The 22,772-nt window shown below is 39.3% G+C and overlaps 1 protein-coding gene across 6 annotated transcripts; it reads left to right on the top strand.

Moving 5' to 3' along the window:
- On the top strand, positions 1-22,084 carry LIPN (lipase family member N). Of its 6 annotated transcripts, none has more exons than XM_018041741.1 (11): positions 1-162; positions 745-802; positions 1,429-1,544; positions 2,897-3,014; positions 4,693-4,891; positions 6,545-6,654; positions 10,236-10,372; positions 14,997-15,143; positions 16,060-16,131; positions 16,667-16,738; positions 20,506-22,084. In XM_018041741.1, exons 3-11 carry the CDS (start codon positions 1,440-1,442, stop codon positions 20,737-20,739), a joined length of 1,194 nt encoding a protein of 397 aa, XP_017897230.1. In that variant the 5' UTR covers positions 1-162; positions 745-802; positions 1,429-1,439; the 3' UTR covers positions 20,740-22,084. The 6 variants fall into 6 exon arrangements, with proteins under 6 accessions (XP_017897230.1, XP_017897227.1, XP_017897229.1 ...); XM_018041738.1 differs by having other exon boundaries at positions 1,416-1,544; XM_018041740.1 differs by having other exon boundaries at positions 742-802.

Raw genomic sequence — 22,772 nt, 5'->3', positions numbered from 1 at the left:
TTGGGTGTGTGCCACTGTCCAGGATTTCTTCATTTCCAAGGGCTTCCTGTCTCTCATTTTTCTAGCTTCTGGCTGCAATCATATCTCACTGTCACAAGCAAAAGTTCAGAAGTCCCTCTTCAATAAGGAGTCCTCAGGAACAGGGGAAGCTCTCTTAACTAGGTAAGATCAAGACTTAGAGCAACTGGGAGGCAGGTTGGGAGTGGTAGCCAGGTATAGGGCTCTGCACTGAGGCTTCCTGTGTTCCTGTCCTAGTTCTCTCACCTCTTGGCTCTATAACCTGGGACAGATCTTTAATCTCTCTAAGCTTTCGCTAATTTGTTTGATAAAATGAGGATAATAACAGTAGCTATTTCAATGGCATTTCTTCAATATCTAAATAACATACATGAAACATTTAGAAAAGGGCTTAGCACAAGCTGAGCCCTCAATACACATTAGCTAGTATTAATTTCAAAAATGGTTTTAATTATATAACATTTATAGCTATAAAATCAACTGCAGCCAGAGAGCCAGTTTATGGAAAGCTACTGAACTTCGAAAGTAAACTCTGAATTTCTCTAGAAGTCTGTCATTAATTTATTATCATAAAGGTTCTCTGATGTTACTCTCTTGCTCATTCTTGGATTAAAAAAAAAAAAAAATAGTGAAAGAGCTTACCCTGAGATTAATGCGTTATATGTCACTGATCCTCCCTACAATCTTATAAGGTAGGTTGTTTTATTATCCTAATATCACCAGCAGGAAAAACAAGAGACAAAGCTACTGAATAACTTGCCCAAGGTCAGAAATCTTGTTCATGGTGAGGCTGGACTTCAAACTCAGACCACTGAACTGCAGCTCCGCTTTGATAAGTACTCAGCATTGTGATGTTGGCCAAACTGCTTTGAGGAGGCATGCTTTTAAACTGTGCTAAGGAAGAGACATTACACATTCAAATGCGTAAAATTTGCCTGTGGTTGTTCACAAGAGAGATAGTCTCATCACTTGAAACTTACCATAAACCTGTTTGTTTGAAGTGTCATTGTTCACTGCTCTTGTTTGTTTTGTGGGATGTTAGAGGAGCTTAAAGGATAACTCCACTTTTAGCTTCTCTGTGGTGTGGAAACTTGTCCTCCGAATCTTTATATATCCTGGCAACTCACAGGTCAGCAAAGATTTAAATTAAGTGAAAATTTTGGATTAAAATAAGAGATAAAATAAACCTTCATACGAGTTCATCTCATATCTGGAACTGGACTATGTCAGGGCAATTTCTATGTGAAAAAATAGATTAATAGTGTTTGGAGTTAGCTCATTGTACTTACTCCCTTCCACACTGTCTCAGCTTTCTCAGGATGTTATTCAAGTTTTCACTGGGGAACTATTTCATTTCATTAATCAGTTTTGACATGTAACAATTTGTGGTTATTAAGTGTTTTCTATCAGGCATTCCCACCATGTGGCTGTTTTTAACAACAGCCTATTTGATTTGTGGAACTTTAAATGCTGCTGGATTCTTCAATTTGGAAAAAGAAGCAAATCCTGAAGTGTGGATGAGTACTGTAAGTGATGGAGAATTCCAAAGAACATCAAATAAAGCAAATTAATAGGTTGTAAGATTATTGAAGTTCCTGTTCTAGCAGAAAATCTCCGATATAGATTAAACATAAGTGATTTTTAGAGATTTGCTGGTGGCTCAGACAGTAATCTGCCTGCAATGTAGGAGACCTGAGTTGGATCCCTGGGTGGGGAAGAGCCCTGGAGGAGAGAATGACTGCCCACTCCAGCACCCTTGCCTGAAGAACTCCGTGGGCAGAGGAGCCTGGCGGGCTACAGTCCATGGGGTCTCGAAGAGTTAGACATGGCTGGCAGCTGAGCATACACAGATTTTAAGCCCTCTGGATGATATATGTGACTGCTCTCTACTGGACTGTGGTTTTAGTACCTTTGAACCAAGAGCAGTCTCGCAGTTGACATTTATATACATAAATGTCAATTATTTCATATATGTGTGTGTGTGTGTGTGTGTATGTGTGTGAGAGAGAGTCACTTTGCTGTACCCCTGAAACTAAAACAACATTGTTAATCAACTATACCCCAGTATAAAATTAAAACTTTAAACAGATGTAATACCTACGTTTTATGTATACACAATGGAACTTTACTCAGCCGTAAAAAGAATAATGCCATTTGCAGTTATATTGATGGACCTAGATAGAGATGATTATACCATGTAAGTCAGAAAGAGAAAGACAAATAGCATATGAAGCCACTGACATATGCAATCTAAAATATGATACACATGAACTTATCTATGAAACAGGAGCAGACTCACAGAGAGCAGACTTGTGGTTACAAAGGGAGGGGACAGGGGAGGGTTTGGGATTAGCAAGTGCAAACTATTATGTATAGAATGCATAAACAACAAGGTCCTTTCGTCTCCTGTCTAGCACAGGGAACTATATTCAATATCTTATAAATAAACCATGATGGAAAAGAATATGAAAAAGAATATATATAATACATATATATTGTGTGTATGTGTATAAAACTGAATTAGTTTGCTATACACCAGAAACTAATACAAATTTGTAAATTACATTTCAATTAAAATATGTCTATATGCACTTTAAAAAAGACAACTGACTTGAGAATATAGTTTTGTCAGAAGAATGAGTCAAAGATAGATATTATCTCCAACTCCCCCAAAACATTTACCACTAGCAGATGTTTTCTAATAGTCCACTTATGTTTTTAATCATGACTTTATGTAGCAAATTAATCTCACTGTTACCTGGAGCTGCAGATTTCAAATAATTTACCCTAATAAGCACACACTAGCTGCTTTGTTCTAGCTCCTTTTGATAACCTTTAGAGAAAATGTGTAGCTAATGCTTCTATTTTTACTGAGCAGAGTGAAATCATCACCTATAATGGCTACCCCAGTGAGGAGTATGAAGTAACCACTCAAGACGGGTACATACTCAGCGTCAATCGGATTCCCCACGGGCGAAAAGACACTAAGATCACAGGTACCAAACATGTCTATCTTGAGAAGGAGAATTGCACATGACTAAAATTTAGTACTTGCTGTTCATTAAGATAGTGACTGATTTATCAACATTGGTTTGAATTTTGGATTAGTTTTTATATAGTTAACAGGAAGTCTCATTGTATTCCAGTTCTCTGGAGGCAGGCAAGAACTGAAAAATACAAAGGGCAAGACTGATCTAGCGGATTTCCTGTTGGAAAGAGATTGTGTATACACGTTAATCCCAGTCTCCCAATTTCTCCCACAAAACCCCCTTTCTCCCTAGAAATCCATGTATTTGTTCTCTACATCTGTGTCTCTGTTTCTGCTTTGTAAATAAGATCATCTATACCATTTATCTAGATTCCATATATATGTGCTAATACATGGTATTTGTTTTTCTTTTTCTGACTTACTTCACTCTATATGCCGCTCTGTAGGTCCATCCACATCTCTACAAATGACCCAATTTCATTTCTTTTCATGGCTGAGATATATTCCGTTGTATACACATACCACATCTTCTTTATCCATTCTTCTACTGACGAACATTTAGGCTCCTTCCATGTCCTGGCTATTGCAAACAGTGCTGCTATGTATCCTTTTGAACGATGAGGGAAATGTAACCACAGATCTTCTGAGAAGGGAGAGAGAAGAGTAAGCAAAGTCTCTGCAAAGGCTCAGTGGTCTTTATTTACCAAATCACTTACTGTGATCGCTCTGCCTTATCTCATCTCCCATCCACATTCAGAGGCAGCTAAAATCATGTTGCTTAAGAATTCAAGGGTTTCAGATGTGTATAATGGACTTTTGGACTCAGAGGGAGAGGGAGAGGGTGGGATGACTTGGGAGAATGACATTCTAACATGTATACTATCATGTAAGAATTGAATCGCCAGTCTATGTCTGATGCAGGATACAGCATGCTTGGAGCTGGTGCATGGGGATGACCCAGAGAGATGTTATGGGGAGGGAGGTGAGAGGGGGGTTCATGTTTGGGAACGCATGTAAGAATTAAAGATTTTAAAATTTAAAAAAAAATAAAAATAAAAAAAATTTTTAAATTAATTAATTAATTAATTAAAAAAAAAGAATATGAGAAACTATATAAATATATATATATAAAGCTGAATCATTTTGCTATATACCAGAAACTAACACTGTAAATAAACTATATGTCAAAAAAAAAAAAAAAAAGAATTCAAGGGTTTCAAAATGAAAAATGGGAGTGTGACATGGGTAGGATTACTATATAAAATATGAGATGCCCAGTTAAAGTTGAATTTCAGATAAAGAGCAGATGAGTTTTTCATATGCCTCATTTTATGATATATTAAAAAGCGAGTTCATTGTTAATATGAAATGTAAATTTAACGGGGCATCTTGGGTCTTTTTGTTTATCTTTATTTTTGTTTTTGCTAACTCTTGCAACACCAAGCATGATGAGGAGTTGTGGGGAGCCACTATGAAGTATAAAAGGAGAAACATGTATAGGAAAGACTGCTTAAGAAGGGAGGATAGAATTTGGGCAAGATTGGAAATTAAAATATATTTATTATATGTCTCTTTTTGGTTTTGGGTTTTTCCAGTGGTGTGTGTGTGTGTGTGTATTATTCTTATGTTTCTGAGATGCTTTAGTTGTTATAAATTTCTCTCTCTGCCTTTTTGCCTCCGTCTAGGTGCCCGACCAGTTGTATATCTGCAGCATGCCCTGTTTTCAGACAATGCCTCCTGGCTTGAGAATTTTGCCAATGGCAGCCTTGGATTCCTTCTAGCTGATGCTGGTTATGATGTATGGATGGGAAACAGCCGGGGGAACACTTGGTCAAGAAGACACAAGACACTCTCAGTGAACGAAGAGAAATTCTGGGCCTTTAGGTAAACTGTATCTAAGAAAGACCATGAACACAATTTGAGACAAGTCCTTTAAATATAATAGTGTGGATGGTATTAATAATAATGTAGGATACTTGGAGTCACACAGCTCCTTGCAGTCTCTACTAAGAGCTCAAAGGAAAGAAACAGCAGGAAGCTGATTCACACTGATTCTCAGATAAGTTAATTATCATTTCAACAAGGTCATTTTAACATATGTTCCTATCCAATACAAAGTATGTCTCAAACGACAGCTTAGAAAATTTCTGGGACAACGTATGCACTCATTCAGCCAATATTTATTGAGTGCCTATTCTGTGTACTGTTCTAGTCCCTGAGCGTTCAAGAGTAAACAGGCCTCCACCTTCACGAAGCTTATATTTTTATCCTAGTGATGTTATTACAATTTTTTTTCTCTTGGACTGTCAATTAGTTTTGCAAAGATGATGTATATCAGTACTATATTTTACCTACAGGAACTATGGTTGAGAATGTATAGAATACCATTTTCAGGAAAACTCTAATATGAGATCGTTACAACCTTGTTAATAGGCAATAGGAAAGAATCTTTTGACATGCTGACTGCTTGCTTTAATGAAGGCGTTTTCTGCTGTCATCAGAGAACAAGCTGATGCCTGCAGTGAGCATTCTTTCTCAGGCTTAAACTTCCTGGTTGTTTGAAGCCTGCTGCTAGAACAGAACCATATTAATGAAATATTCCATACCTTATTTCTGTACCTACTGACAAGTTGGAAGGAAAGGAAGAATAGGCCAGATTGTTAGGATTAGAGCGTTTGCCCAAGGGCAAGCATCAGGAAGTACTTCATGCAGCTGGTCCTTGGCTGGGAACTTGTAGCTTGTTTACTGTAAGGCATCACAATGATTCCCTTTATACTGGAAAGTACCAATCTATATTTCCTCTTATGTTCTTTTAATAAGCAGGTCCTTAGTTTGTAAAGTACCTAACTCAACCATATATTATATAGGCATTTTTTGTTCTCTCAACATTTGTATTAATGTTGACTGAACCAGTACTATAAGATTTTGGTATATATTGAATATAACCATATATGGACGGAAACAATAATAGCAACATCCGATTGAATGTCTAATTTCTGCTGGAGTCATTCCTTTAATACTATCCAGCCCCCATAGCTCCCCTGCCATATAGCATGTCATGCTTATTTTACAGATGATGAGACTTAAGGTCAGAGCATTTAAGTAAATTACGGAAAGCTACTCAGCTAGTACAAGATACAATCATGATTTACAACTGAGAAATTTTGAAATCTGGGTGTTAAATGGCCCTAAGCATCTTGAAGTTCCCTGGGAGAGACGGAAAGAGAGGCGTGCAAACCAGGTTAAGTAAAGGGCAGCAAAAGAAATGCAAGAGAAGGGAGTGAAGAGGAAGAATGACAAGACTGAATTTCAGAAAATGTAGTATACACAAGCCTTGAAATCATTCCTGCTACTAGAAAGTAACACATATAAGTGTAGCAAACAAAAACCACAATAGCCTACATGTAACTGGATAAATAATGAAACACAAACCAGGTAAGCGGACAGCACAAAATTCTGTGTATAAAAAATAAATGAGCAAGTGCTCTGTTTTGAACTTAGCTGCAAATATTTATAAGGTCCTGTTTTATTCTTCAGCTTTCATGAAATGGCCAAATATGATCTCCCTGGGATAATAGACTTCATTGTAAATAAAACTGGTCAGCAGAAGTTGTATTTCATTGGATATTCGCTTGGTACTACAATAGGTATGTTTACAAGGGTCAACATTTTTGCAAGGGTCAGAGCCACGTAAGAGTTCACCTTTGAATCAGGAACAGAGTCACTGTTTTACATTTACAGTGTCCCTAATTATATGTCCTGTGATGGGAATGTAACTCTAGTGGCTGTAAACCTGAATTCCAGAGACTGTGAGTTTGTAGGAAGAATCCTTCATCCATTTCCGGTCACTGCAGCACATTTGTAATGGTGATGTAATTTGCCAGGAATTCCAAAGAAATATTTCTGAAGACTGAGTCTCTAGATCTCCTCCAGGCTGAAAAAGTAAAGCCAAATGGCATGAAATATCCTTGAAGAATGGTAAATATACATCAATCATACCTTCCTCACAACCCACATGGGATATTAAAAAATAAAAAAGAGAGCTTATATTCATATTTGAACAAATTTTAAAAGATATAGTAATGTTTTCTTTGTGAATCAGAATGCAAAAACTTACTATAATAAGTAAATCGGGCCTATACATTTAGTGTATGATTCATGGGTGGCGCAAGTGGTAAAGAACCCGCCTGCCAATGCAGGAGACATAAGAGGCCTGGGTTTGATCCCTAGCTCAGAAAGAGGCCCTGGAGGAGGAAATGGCAACCCACTCCAGTATTCTTGCCTGGAGAATCCCATGAACAGAAGAGCCTGGAGGGCTACAGTCCCTATGGTCACAAAGAGTCGGACATGACTAAAGTGACTTGGCACACAATTAACTGTAAGCACTGTATAAAAAGTTTTTTTAAAAGTCCAAAAAATGTACTTTGAATGTACACTCCTTAATGGTTTCCCAGATTTTTCAAAAAGGAAATCAATAATCTAGCTCCAAATAAAAATTTTAAAACCCTATACTACTAAAAATATGAATTTGTTCTCAATCTTCCACTAAAATTTCTAATTTTAAGAGACTGGGTTAAATGAAAATGCACTCTTAGTTTGGGTGAAACTGTGTGAGAGATAATAAATAATCCTGCTGCTGCTGCTGCTAAGTCGCTTCAGTCGTGTCCGACTCTGTGCGACCCCATAGATGGCAGCCCACCAGGCTCCCCCATCCCTGGGATTCTCCAGGCAAGAACACTGGAGTGGGTTGCCATTTCCTTCTCCAATGTATGAAAGTGAAAAGTGAAAGTGAAGTCGCTCAGTCGTGTCTGACTCTTAGCAACCCCATGGCCTCCAGCCTACCAGGCTCCTCCGCCCATGGGATTTTCCAGGCAAGAGTACTGGAGTGGGTTGCCATTGGTTTCTCCGAATAAATAATCCTACATTACCACTATTATAATCAGGAACAAACATGTATTTACCAGTGTTTTATACTGATAAAGTGAAAATCAAATTTGCTCAGTCATGTCTGACTCTGTGACCCCACGGACTATACAGTCCATGGAGTTCTCCAGGCCAGAATACTGGAGTGGGTAGCCTTTCCCTTCTCCAGGGTATCTTCCCAGCCCAGGGATCGAACCCAGGTCTTCCACATTGCAGACGAATTCTTCACCAGCTGAGCCACAGGGGAAGCCTATTTATACTGATAGGCAGCTTACAAATTTAGGAGAGTCTGTAAGGCTGTGAGCATTGTTTCCCAGGTGGCACTAGTGGTAAAGAACCTACCTGCCAATGCAGGAAACATAAGAGACCTGGGTTTGATCTCTGGATCAGAAAGATCCCCTGGAGATAGGGCATTGCAACCCACTCCAATAGTCCTGCCAGGAGACCCATGGACAGAGGATCCTGGCCGGCTATTGTCCATAGGGTTGCAAAGAATCAGACACAACTGAAGCAACTTAGCTTGCAGCATATGAGCATTAGAGAGAATATACCAAAGGAATATCAAAGAACTAATAGTAAGAGGACCTATCCCCCCCACCCAAAAAAAACCTGCCACTAACAGGAAAATAATCATACCGTAACTGCTAACACTTAGGAGCATTTTCTATGTTTAGGGCTTTTCATTCAGGACCTTTGCTACAATATCCCTCTCTAAGCTTTAGAACAAGCCTACCACTATTATTCCCATCTCATAGAAAAAGAAAACAGAAGTTCAAAGAAATTGATTGGCCCCTTCAAGGTCTCTTAACACATTAGAGATGGCACCCAAAATTCACACCAGGTAATCTTGACTTCACTGATGGGGTTCTTGGGTGCTGTGGAGAGATTGTATGGAGAAAGAAGATTTGAGTGTGACTAGAAAAGTAGATAAGACTTAGATATGCCCTCATTACCTGATTGGCAGGGAAAATAGTCAACTTTATCAGGTTTCTGGGTTGCATTTCAAGCATGACATTTTTCAGTGAGCATGATTTGCATCTTGAGTAGAGAAATTTCTGTTATGTGGGAAGGACCAATTCTTCATAGGACTTTTAACAAGTCAGGACCGGCCCATTAAATACCACGTGGAGTAGGACTCTTCAGCCAGTATGACCATCAAAAACTCACCTCTGCACATTTCTAGACATCTGCTGCTGCTGCTGCTGCTGCTGCTGCTAGACATCTTCTAGGGGGAGCTATTATGCCTGTTTCAGTTTTTGTATCAGTGCCCAGCCAGCTCCTTTTCTGGTTAAGACAGTTTCAATATTTCAACAAGAAATTCAGAAAAAAAAAAAAAAAAAAAACCTTCTGCTATGGCTTCGTGCACGCATGCACACACACACACACACGCATACACACACACACACACACACACACACACACACACACAATGGAGGGGGGCCCAGGAAAGCACAACAGGGAACCAAAACAAAGAGATCCTCCACATAGACTTTCCTGTGTGGGGCTGAGCCCCACCACTTTCACCCTCATATTGCTAGATACAAATGCAGTGTTATTGCTTTATAAATGGAGACATTTGGTCCTTACTGGGACCATGGTGGACCTTTTGGAAGCAGAGAAGATTCTGGAGGTTTCATAAGCATCCAATGAAGAACTGGGAGCAATGCAATCTCATCCCACTGTGAAAAAGAAAAACTGTGAAATAACTCCGTGTGTGTGTGTGTGTGTGTGTGTGTGTGTGTGCACGTGTGTGTGTGCTCAGTCATGTCCAACTCTTTGTAACCCCACAGACTGTAGCCTGCCAGGCTCCTCTGTCCATGAGATTTTCCCAGGAAGTATACTGGAGTGGGTTGCCATTTCCTCCTCCAGAATAGCTAGATGGTGATGCATAGAGCTGATTGATTCACCTCCTACAAACTGACCATTTATTTCCAGAGGTTCCGTGACTCACTCTGTCATCTCAGAGTTGGGGTAGAATGACAATACTACCAGCACCTAGCCCCCGCTTGGTGAGGGTTGAGGGCATCCTCAGTTTACTTGGCAGGAGTTGCTTCAGCAATTTATTCCTAACTTTCCCCAACCAAGTTAAATTGTCCAGAATAAGAAAGAAATGGAGATTTGAGAGTAGACAGGGCTGAAAATAGATTAACTTTGCCAAATAACTCAGAAGAGTTGCCCAATTCATCCCCCATGATTGCTGCAGTAGAAGAATAAAATGAAAAAGGAGAGCTTCACTTTTGTTAGTAGAAACATTACATCACTACCCCTAATTTTTATGAGATTATCTTATCTCCCATTCTCTTAGGGTTTGTAGCCTTTGCCACCATGCCTGAACTGGCACAAAGAATCAAAATGAATTTTGCCTTGGGTCCTGTGGTCTCCTTCAAATATCCCACAGGCATTTTTACCAGATTTTTCCAACTTCCAAGTTCTGCAATCAAGGTAAGTTCTTCCTTTGCCACAGTGTATATGAGGATCTCCTTTTGGATGATAGACCCTTATTATTTGAAAATCTACTATGGAACAAAAGTAGGACATTTTGAAATCTGTAGATACCAGACTCTGGGGTCAGGTGCTGTGTGTGTGTGTGTGTGTGTGTGTGTGTGTGTGTGTGTCACAGTGTCTACAGCTCTCATATATAACTCACTATACTCAGTTATTAACAGACCTGAGTATAAGTCAGAATTTCTAGCTGAGCTGACTACTATGGCAGTTTCCTTGTTCTGTTCTTGTTCCACTGGGCATGTCAATGAATTTACACTGCTCAAATGGTAGACATTTTTCAATTTGATCACTGATGTCCTTGACTTTGATATTAGATAAGCTGGAATAATATACCCCTTTCCATATGGGAGCTTGCTTCAATTTACTAAAGCTAAAATGCCAAAGCCTAAATGTTTTACAGCTGAATAATTCATTCAACTATTTATTGGTTATTTTCCAGTGGTTGGAAAGCTGGTTTGGTGGTCAATTGTGAATTTAAGATTTTATCCATTAAAAGTTTTTCTCTGTTTGCTTTTTGTTTCTCTAAAAAGCTCATTGACTAGTATTTTATCAAGATTGCCCCTTAAATGTGAATTGAAGGATAAAATGAGTTGTGGCCAAAATGAGATCAAAGAAACAAGTCAGGATATCAATAATTCACTTTTAAGATGAGATCTTGGTTTGTGGTGAAGAGGTAGGAATGGGGAAAAAAGGATTTGTGAGTTAACACAAGGAAGAACTTTCATGAGCCCTAATGATTGATTTGATAGTAGGTTTTTGGTATTGTTTGATAAACTTAGTTCTAGGAGGTCTTCTGGGTCTTCAGCTTCAGCTGATCAGCTTCTCTACTGACTTCAGGTGGTAGAGGCATAGATTTGAGTTACTGTGACGTTGGATGGTTTGCCTTGGAAATGAACCGAGATCATTCTGCCACTTTTGTGGTTGCACCCGAGTACTGCATTTTGGACTCTTGTTGATTATGAGGACTACTCCATTTCTTCTGTGGATTCTTGCCCACAATAGTAGATGTCATGGTCATTTGAATTAAATTCACCCATTCCCGTTCATTTTAGTTCACTGATTCTTAAGATGTCGATGTTTGTTCTTACCATCTCCTGCTTGACCACGTCCAGTTTTCCTTAATTCATTGATCTAACACTCCAGGTTCCTATGCAATAGTGTTTTCGGTGTCATATCTTTTTGTTCTTTTATACAGTTCATGAGGTTCTCACTGCAGGTATACTGGAGTGATTTGCCATTCCCTCCTCCAATGGATCATATTTTGTGGGGAAAGACTAGAGATCGCTTCAGGAAATTGGAGATATCAAGGGAACATTTCACCCAAAGATGGGTGCAATAAAGGACAGAAGCGGCAGAGACCTAGCAGACATTGAAGAGACTAAGAAGAGATAGAAGGAAAACATGGAGGAACTGTACAACCAAGATCTTAGTGAACTGGGTTAGTACAATGATGTGGTCATTCACCCAGAGCCTGACATTCTGGAGTGCCAAGTTAAGTGGACCTTAGGAACCACTGATGTTAATAAAGCTAATGGATGCAATGGAATTCTGATAGAACTATTCAAATCCTTAAAGGATAATGCCATCAAGGTGTTGCATTCAATATGTCAGCAAAGCTGGATGACCCAGCAGTGGCCACAGGACTGGAAATGGTCAGTCCTCCTTTCAATCCCCAAGAAGAGTAGCACTAAAGAATGTGCTAACCATTGGACAGTTGTGCCTATTTCCCATGCTAGTAAGCTCATGCTTAAAATATTGCATGCTAGGCTTCAGCATTATGTGAACCAAGAACTTCCAAATGTCCAAGCTGGGTTTAGAAAAGAAAAGGAACCAGAAATCAAATGGCCAGCATTTGCAGGATCATAGAGAAAGCAAGGGAATTCCAGAAAAAAACGTCTACCTCTGTTTCATCAACTATGCTAAAGCCTTTGACTGTGTGATCATGACAAACTGTGGAAAGCTCTTAAAGAGACGGGAATACCAGACCTGTCTGTGGGTTGAGAAGCAAGAGTTGGAACCCTGTATAGAACAGCTGATTGATTCAAGACTGAGAAAGCAGTATGACAAGGCTGTCTGTTGCCACTCTGTTTAACCTATACACTAGCACATCATAAGAGATGCCGGGCTGGATAAGCTACAAGCTAGAATCAAGATATATAGGAAAAACATCAACAACCTCAGTTACGCAAATACTGCCACTCTAATAGCAGAAAGTGAAGAGGAACTAAAGAGCCTCTTGATGAGAGTGAAGGAGGAGAGTGAAAGAGATGGCTTGAAACTAGTATTAAAAAACCTAAGATCATGGCATCCAGTCCCATCATTTCATGGCAAATAGAAGGGGGAGAAGGTGGAAGCAGTGACAGCTTTCCTTCTCTTGGGCTCTAAAATCACTACAGATGGTGACTGCAGCTATGAAATCAGAAGGTGATTGCTTCTTGGCAGGAAAGTTGTGACAAACCTAGACACGTGTTGAAAAACAGAGATATCACTTTTCCAACAAAGATCCGTATAGTCAAGGCTATGGTCTTCCCAATGGTTATGTACAGTTGTGAGAGCTGAACTGTGAAAAAGTCAGAGTGCCAAAGAATTGATACCTTCAAACTGTGGTGCTGGAGAAGACTCCTGAAAGTTCCTTGGACACCAAGGAGATCAAACCAGTCAATCTTAAGGGAAATCAACCCTGAATATTTGTTGGAAGTACTCATGCTAAAGCTGAAGCTCCAGTATTCTGGTCATCTGATGTGAACAGTCAACTAATTGGAGAAGTCCCTGATACTGGGAAAGATTGAGAGCAGGAGAAGAGGGTGTCAGAGAATGAAATGGCTGAATGGACATGAACCGAGGCAATGGACATGAATTTGAGCAAACTTCAGGAGATGGTGAAGGATAGGGAGGCCTCATGTGCTGCAATCCATGGGGTCCCAAAGAGTCAGACATGACTGAGCAACTGAACAACAGCAACTTTAAACTTAGGGATTCCCAGGTGGCTCAGCGATAAAGAATCCACCTGCCAGTGCAGGAGATGCAAGAGATATGGGTTCAATCCCTGGGTCAGGAAGATCCCCTGGAGGAGGAAATGGCAGTTCACTCCAGTATTCTTGCTGGGACAATTCCATGGACAGGGGAGCCTGGAGAACTACAGTCTATGGATTTGCAAAGAGTGGGACACAATTGAATGACTGAGTACAACGCTTCCCTCATAGCTCAGCTGGTAAAGAATCTGCCTGCAATGCAGGAGACCTGGGTTAGATTCCTGGGTCAGGAAAATCCCCTGGAGAAGGAAATGGCAATCCACTCCAGTATTCTTGCCTGGAAAATCCCATGGACAGAGGAGCCTGGCGGGCTACAGTCCATGGGGTTGCAACAGTCGGACACGACTTAGTGACTAAACCACAATGTAACTTCCCTTTTGTGTGATTGGTAGTTCTATTTCAAAATGTGTTGGCATCAATTAATTTGGGATATTTTCTACATTGGGTCAGAGTTAAGCAGGTAAACTGCTGCTGCTAAATCGCTTCAGTCATGTCTGACTCTGTGTGACGCCATAGACGGCAGCCCACCAGGCTCCCCCATCCCTGAGATTCTCCAGGCAAGAACGCTGGAGTGGGTTGTCACTTCCCTCTCCAATGCATGAAAGTGAAAAGTGAAAATGAAGTCGCTCAGTCGTGCCCGACTCTTAGTGACCCAATGGACTGCAGCCTACCAGACTCCTCCGTCCATGGGATTTTCCAGGCAAGAGTACTGGAGTGGGGTGCCATTGCCTTCTTCAAGCAGGCAAACTAGTTAAAGTAAATCCAGAGATAGACACATCTATCACTAAGTATACCTGTTTTGCATATGTATTGCTTTGCCTACATAGGTCAGATCTGAGGTAGGTATTTTCCCGGATTTATCTCAGTTTCTAATTCCCTATTGTCAAACTTTCTGCCACTTTAAATCCCATTCTCTACTTCTACCCCTCCATAATATCTGTTACCCCTAGAAGCTCCAGTCGTTTCATCAGAGATCCCCACTCAAGCTCACTTTTATAAACTCTAGAAGTTTTAATCATGCTGTTGCCCATGACATCATTTTCTTCTATCCAATGGCACGTTCCCTTCAGTACACCATCCTCTACTTTTCAGCATGAAAGTCAAGCACTCTGGTACACTACCAGAAAGGTGATGTGTACATAGGTAAAACCCTGCTTTTCTTTCCTATTCAAGGCAATGTTTGACCTTAAAGGAGAAACTGTTCTACTTCTCTTGCCAGTTAATGAGAAATATAGGCAATCACTGATTGGATCTATTTCAGGGGAGCTTTCACAATGGATAAATTAGCTAATTTGGGGCTGAAGATCATTGCTACCATCTCCTTGTAAATTATGTTTGATGATATTCCCTAGGTAAAGACAGATTTATAAATAGCTACTTTTCCAAAATAACTTGGTCTCCTTGAGCAAAATGGGAAAAAATATACAAATATAAATATGAATATAAGACTTCTCATTCCAGGGGTGAAGGGAATGTCAGGAAATCTGCAAATGATTCTTGAAAGAATAATTATTTTTTATTTTTTACAGAAGTTGTTTGGTACCAAAGGCTTCTTTTTAGAAGAAAGTATAGGGAAGTCACCTTCTATCAAAATCTGCAACAATAAAATATTGTGGGTGATGTGTAGTGAATTTCTGTCCTTATGGGCGGGATTCAACAAGAAGAACATGAATATGGTATGTATAAAGATTCTAGGGCCATTTGATGCTTTTAGAAATTCCAGCTTTCCTTTGGTTCTTCTTTTTGTTTTTTATTTGATTCATTTATTTTTGGCTGTGCTGGGTCTTTGTTGCTGTGCAGGCTTTTTCTGGTTGCAGGGAGTGGGGGCCACTCTCTAGTTGAAGTGCATGGGCTTCTCATTGCAGTGGCCTCTCTGGTTCTGGAGAACGGGTTCCAAGCACGCTTGCTTTAGTAGTGTGGTTCCTGGGCTCTGGAGCACAGGCTCAATAGTTGTGGCCCATGGGCTTAGTTGCTCCACGACATGTGGAATCTTCCCAGATCAGGGATCCAACCTGTGTCTTCTGCATTGGCAGGTGGGTCTTTACCACTTAGCCACCAGGGAAGTTCCCTTTGTTTCATTTTGATGTATCTATCATATTACATAAACTAATGCGGTACTCTGAACTCATTTTAAAGGCAGAGATTTTCTCTGCGTAGAAGATTAGATATTCAGTGTGAAGACTGAAGAAGAGAATAGGCAGCTTCATCCTTTCATCTCTGGTCAAATTTAATATAACAGTTGTGCAAGAATAGGTAGCAGTTTCACATGTTTGCTATTAGCCACCCCTTGCTATAGTCACCTTGATTTTATAATACAATGCATTAAAAAATAAAATAAAATCCTAGGAAAGAGACTTTAAACTTATTCTTTGTGCCCTCTCTTGTTGGGTCACTTTAGCCTCAAATGCACCACTTGAAACATATAAGACAGCATGGAATAGAATGGAATGGAATGGATTCTGCCTTGCCATTGTACTGCAATATTTGTTTATTCATTCTTAGCATAATTATTCTCTGCTTCTTAAAGGCACAGTTTTTCCTTTGGGTGATAATTGCTTTAATATGTTTTGTTTTGTTTTGTTTTATCTTCAGAGCCGAATGGATGTGTATATGTCCCATGCTCCCACTGGATCATCAATACAGAACATCCTGCATATAAAACAGGTAGTGTCTTTGTCATGGAAAACCATTCCCCTTATTTTCTTTATATTTGAAATGACAGAGTTAGCATGTCTGTTCTAAGAAGCTTAGCAGCTAGCTTCCATTTTACCTTTTTCTCCATCTTTATAGTTGCATTTCCCTGGATTTTAAGAGAAAGAACAAGGTATGTGCAGACCAAGTCGGTCACATAAATGAATCCCATTTTAAATATGAGCTTGTAAAGTAGGCTCTGAGCTGAAACTGAACATTAACTGGGAGAACCTCAGAAGAACTGAGCCTTCCCAGAGAGAGAAATACCTGACATTTGATTTCCCACAGTGAGTCTTGGGTTCTCACTAGCTTTTCCTTCAAACCAAGGAATTCATTGCCTCCCTTTCTCTTGATCTTGTTTTGCACACTGGTAAAATTTATCTATATCCTCTAGTGATGCAGAAGCCTCATTTTCTTCCCAGCATACAGTATACTTTTCTAAGATTTGCTATTAACAGTCATAATGCTTATTCTGAATACTGCTTTTCTATAAAACATTTCACTCCAGCTTTACCATTCTGATGAATTCAGAGCTTATGACTGGGGGAGTGAAGCTGAAAACATGCGTCACTACAATCAGGTGAGTTACTCAGAGCAACCCTAGAAGGTTGGCTTTGAAAAATTATAATGATACATTATTTGACAGTAAAAAGAATCCTAGCTGGCACTTGGTCACATTCACGCTGGTAGACAGAGATTTTTCAAAGTGCATTTTAAATATTTATTTATTTCAAAAAATCTAAAAATAAAAGAAGTATATACTAAGGAAGTTAAATCATTTATAATCCCTCCACCCAGAGATAACTAGATGATCAATATTTTGTTACATTTCTTCCAATCTCAACATCACTACTTTTCCACAACTTTTAATTTGTTTTTTACTTATAGTCATAGCAAAACATAACTAATGTTGCAAGAGATTTTTAATATAATTTTAATAGCTGCATAATAATTTAAATTGTGTGATAAAAATTTATATAGTAAATGAATACATACTTCTTGATACCAACAAAAAAATAAAATTGCACATAGGAGTTAAGAGAATTATCCACCTGTGAAGAGCTGAGTCTTAAGGCATCTTTTTCCCTCTAACTTTACATACTAAAATTTATATATTCATTTAGCCATCCTATGCTTTTAATCAACACTGTTGCCACCTTCCTGTTTTTTTCTAAGTCAGCAGCTGGGCTTCTCAGTATGAATTAAAAACGTTAGATTAAAATTTTCCTTTATTTTCCCAAACTGGCATACCTAAAGCTATCAGTGCAAACATAGGTCAATTAAATTGCTTCTGGACATCAAATGAGTCAATCAAACCAGTCAATTTCTTAGTTGTTGTTTAGTTGATAAGCCATGTCCAACTATTTTGTAATGCCATGGACATTAGCCTGCCGGGCTCCTCTGCCCATGGAATTTCCCAGCAAGAATACCAGAGTGGGTTGCCATTTCCTTCTCCCAGGATCTTTTCCCCCCAGGGATCGAACCCGTGTCTCCTGCATTGCAGGCGGATTCTTCACTGCTGAGCCACCAGGGACGCCTTCAATTTCTCAGTAACAGATTGAATTGTTAGGGAAATGAATCCACTAGCTTCTAAGACAATGAGAGTGGTGTCTAATTATTATTTTTATTTTTAATTAGCATGATTAAGATGTGACTTACATACAGTATAAGTCACTGATTTTGCATGTTCAACTTAGTGTTTCAACAAATATATCCGTTCATGTAACCACATCACAAGCAAGATATTGAACATTTTTGTTACCTGCAAAAGATTTTGCTTGTTCCTCCGACAATATAAATTCACAGATGCATATATTTGCAAATGCTTAGAAAAAGGCCAAAAAATAAAGAGCACATGTTAAAGTGATAGCTCTCAAGAAAAGGAAGAAGGGAAAGGTGAAGTGGATGCATACAAAGGAGTAAAAGGAGGCTATTATTTTGGATTTCACACACTTGTTCTCTTTCTTTGGATTTCACACACTTTTGTTCTCTTTCATTGTTTTTCATGAACATGTTAATTTTATATATTGTTTATATTTACAAGAAAATAAGACCAAAAAATCACATACACATAAAACCATTATTATCAAGTTCTCTTTTTTCAGCTTTATTGAGGTAAAACTGACCCAAAAGATTTAAGATTGAAGTGTTTGATGTGATGACAAACGCTGAGAGTGTAAATGTTCTCAGAATTTACAGTAAGCTAGCTGGTCCTGCCCTACTCCAGGCCAATTCTATTTTATTTGCTTGCAATTTTGTATCACTGGAAGTCAATTTTTATTCTGTTCTCAACAGTGTGTCCTCTTCATAAGTTCCCAACACAGCCTCTGTGCCCATTCTGTTTTCTTGAGAATAAAAAGGTTAACTTATATAAGCTTTATGAGGGTAGGAATTTCCTTCTGTTCTGTTCCCCAGTATTGTCCCAGCTGGTAGAGTAGCTAGCCCTTACTAGTCCCTTGATAATCATTTGTTGTATGAATGAAATTTCTTAACTTCCCTCTAATCTACCTTAAAATCTCTCTGTGTTTTTGATTCTGTCTTTCCTTTCACTCTCAGAATATGATGGTCCTCTTATCCAAGTTATCCTGTCTTGTGTCCTCGACCCCATCTCTTCTCATTTATTCTTACTGCCTTCTCTTACTATCTTAAGTGAACTCCTGTTTCATACAAAAAAACAAACAGAAACCCTTCCCTCAAGCCTTCAATTCTATCAATCCATGCTTCCATCATTCTGTTTTCAATCAACATTTTTTAATATCTAAAAATTTTAAGTATCTCTACTTCTCTACTCACTCTTGAACACTGAAAAAGGTAGTTTGAGTCCTCATCTTTTTATTATAGCTGTTCTATTTAAGGTACCTTCCCTGGTGGCTCAGACTATAAAGAGTCTGCCTACAATGTGGGACACCTGGGTTCGACCCCTGGGTGGGGAAGGTCCCCTGGAGAAGGAAATGGCAACTCATTCCAATATTCTTGTCTGGAAAATCCCGTGGACCGAGGAGCCTGGCAGGCCCCAGTCCATGGGATCATTTGTGGCTTTTAACTGCCAAACATAATTGCCTGTTCTCACCTGTAGTATTAGTTACCATAGACTCCTTGCAACTTACCACCCAGACTTGGATTTCCATAATGTAACATTCTGATTTTTTTCCCCTCCCTTTTTGATTGCTCTCTTTATCCTCTCACTAGCTACTCTCAAACCCTCACCACTCTCAATTATCAGAATTCTCCACAATTCTTCCCATATCTCTCCCCTTTGTGTTTGAATAATTTAGCCATCTCTACAGCTTCCACTTTGCTGGTGCTTCAGTGGCAGAGAATAGGACTGCCAGTTCCAGAGACGTGGATTTCATCCCTGTCAGGAAGATCCCCAGAGAAGGAAATGGCAACCCACTCCAGTAATCTCATCTGGGAAATTTCATGGACAGAGGAGCCTGATGGGCTATAGTCCATGTCGTCACAGAATCAGACATGACTTAGCCACTAAACAACAGCTTCAGTTACCCTGCTCTGAGGATAATCCAAACTGCCTGCCTAGATTTTTTTCAGGACCCATTCCCAACAAATTTCTTCTTCAAGTCATCCCACAAACTAGGCAGAGCTGTGAGAAATGACCCTGCCTTGTCTCTAAAACTTCTGAAGGATGCCCAACTGCCTTAACCTGACATTTAGACCTTGACTGTCTCCAGTCTTATATCCTACTGTATTCCCTTACATAGTTTTTTTCTGGGTGCACTGGGCAGCTTGCCATTCCTGACCACGCCACACATGCTCTATCTGCCTGCTGGAAAGTGCTCACACCTTCATCCTTATCTTTAAAATACAACCATTCCTCAAGTGAAAATGACAGTGTTAGTTGCTCGGTTGTGTCCAACTCTTTGCAACCCCTTGGATGGTAGCCCACTAGTCTCCCCTGTCCGTGGGATTCTCCAGGCAAGAATACTGCAGTGGGTAGCCAGGCTCTTCTCCAGGGTATCTTCCTGACCCATGGATCAAATCCAGGTCTTCTGCATTGCAGGCAGCCTTTTTACCATCTGAACCACCAGGGAAGCCCTTCAAATGACTGCTCTTTATATGAAACCTCAGTTAAAAATAATTTCTTCTTTGTCTTCACTTCCATCATATTTGGGGAATGTTTTATAGCATCTAACATATCCTCCTTTGTATACAAACATTTATTTAGCCATTTTGCCTTGTTCCTTCACACTCCTTGTATATAGGGACCATTGTGTGCTGTCTTCCTATGGTCATCGTAAATACTCATCTAGCAGTCTCTCTACTTATTTGGAGTCAGTCGTTGCTCTGAGGAGCTTCCTCTCATGAATGTCCTTTCTCTCTCTTCCGTAGAGTCATCCTCCACTATATGACCTGGCTGCCATGAAAGTACCTACTGCCATCTGGGCTGGTGGAAAAGATATCCTCATCACACCCCGAGATGTGGCCAGGATACTCCCCCAAATCAGGAATCTGCGTTACTTCAAACTGTTGCCGGATTGGAACCACTTTGATTTCATCTGGGGCCTCGATGCTGCTCAACGAGTATACAGCAAAATCATAGATTTGATGAAGTCATATCCCTAACTGCAGTATACCTCCTTTTCAGATAGGAGTTGCTTCCAAGCCCATAAGAGGCTTTGGGGAGGAAATACTAGTCTACTTAAGTAGCAGTGAGATGTACACTGGCATCCTTCACCTTGTTGCTTTTGCTGAGGTGTTCTCTTATCACGGCATCCCAGCTAGGAATTATTTCAACTCTGTTGCTCTTTCTCAAGCAAATGTCCACATCTGAACTCTCAGAATCTCTTCCTTTCAGTCAGAGCCAAGTCCATGCTTTTCTCCAAGAAGCCCTAGTAAACTCTTTGCTGCTAACTGTACACTTCAGGGAAGAATTAAAAGAGGCCTTTGTCTTTCTTATTTCAAATATATATAGTGGCTTCATGCAAATAATACCCACTCCCCATCCCATCTTTTCAAATGATTGAATGTAAGCATAGGAGTGCTGGCCTAGAAAAATCTTGTCGGGGGGTCATTTGGGAAAATATTTCAGATGGCTGTAATCTGTGGCTTTCTCAAAATCACAGGTAGAGCAATAGTCAAATGGTCATCTAGTAGACAAGCCATGAAATAAGCCTGATCCACATCAAGCTTGAAAAGAATAGCAGAATGGAAAACTAACCAAATCAAACTATTCCAGGAGTTTTACTGTTACAAGCTGGGGGATTGGAGTGGGGGGGGGGGGGTGTGGAGACAAGATTGAGGATGACTAGGATAAACTGAATTTTTAGTTGTTAAAAGTATTCACTGTAGACTACTGTCTTTAAAACAAGGTTAAATTGAACAAAGCTTTTTGAAAATAGTGTATTAGAACTCATAGACAGTAGTCTTAAGTGATAGCATTTGAGAGCTCGTTCTTTCTTGTTTTGCTTTAAAGATAAACTAAACTGATCAACCATTATGCCTTCATTATCAAAGTAGAATTTATACTATTGCATTAATACCGTTAACATTTAAAGCAGCTTTCTGAAAGCCTAACTGAGGACCAGAAGACAGGCACTAGAAATTCTAAGGTCATGCTTTATTTCAGTCTCTAACTGATGCCAGACACTGAGTCTAGGACTCAGTACAGAGTTCCAAAAGTAGCATGAAGCTTTAGTGTCAGCTCTATATTCCTGAATGAACTCTTTCAGGAGTGAATTCCAGGTGCAAACCTGGAAAAGACCTTTATTTCCACGAAGATGTAATTAATGGAAAACTGTCTATAAGCCTCAAGGAATCATAAATTTAATAAATAATGCACAATACATACTTTCAACAGTTTAACTTAAAACAGATAAGTGTAGTAGTTCACAAATATTTGCATGCAGGGTCAAGGTCTTTGGATGCTGAATATCCTATAATTATTCTCCAATAAATAATCTAGAATTGATCATTTTTAGTTTTAGTGTCTTTAAAAGGGATGACAATTTTTTAAAATTTGGGAAGCAAGTTTAAATGGAAATCTTTTATGTCTTTATAGTATTTATTTACCAAGATTAAACTAATTTTATCACAGTTTTTAGTGACTTTTATTGAGCTCGTTCAAAGATTATATGGTAGTTTTCATACAAGCAATGCGTTCTATTTTGTGTGCATGCATACTAAGTTGCTTTGGTCATGTCTGACTCTTTGCAACCTTATGGACCATAGCCTACCAGGCTCCTCTATCCATGGGGATTCTCTGGGAAAGAATACTGGAGTGGGTTGCCATGCCCTCCTCCAGGGGATCTTCCCAACCCAGGAATTGAACCTGTGTCTCTAACATCTCCTGCATTGATAGACAGGTTCTTTACCACTAATGCTTCCTGGGAAGCCCACATCCTATTTTAGTCACATTTAATTAAATTAATAAAAACTCATTGATAACTATAAACTATCAATAACTTCTGAATAACCAACAAATCACAGAAGAAATGAAAAAAGAAATCAAAATATGCATAGAAACTAATGAAAATGAAAACACAACAACCCAAAACCTGTGGGACACTATAAAAGCAGTGCTAAGAGGAAAGTTCATAGCAATACAGGCATACCTCAAGAAACAAGAAAAAAGTCAAATAAATAACCTAACTCTACAA

The sequence above is a fragment of the Capra hircus genome, chromosome 26 (assembly GCF_001704415.2).
Source record: "Capra hircus breed San Clemente chromosome 26, ASM170441v1, whole genome shotgun sequence".
In the NCBI taxonomy this organism is placed as follows: domain Eukaryota; kingdom Metazoa; phylum Chordata; class Mammalia; order Artiodactyla; family Bovidae; genus Capra; species Capra hircus.
This window is presented reverse-complemented; position numbering and strand designations above follow the sequence as displayed.

Coding starts and splice junctions, on each gene's coding strand:
- LIPN (XM_018041738.1), top strand. Junction 4,892..6,544: donor GAGAAATTCTGGGCCTTTAG/GTAAACTGTATC, acceptor TTTATTCTTCAG/CTTTCATGAAATGGCCAAAT. Junction 16,739..20,505: donor ACATGCGTCACTACAATCAG/GTGAGTTACTCA, acceptor TCTCTTCCGTAG/AGTCATCCTCCACTATATGA.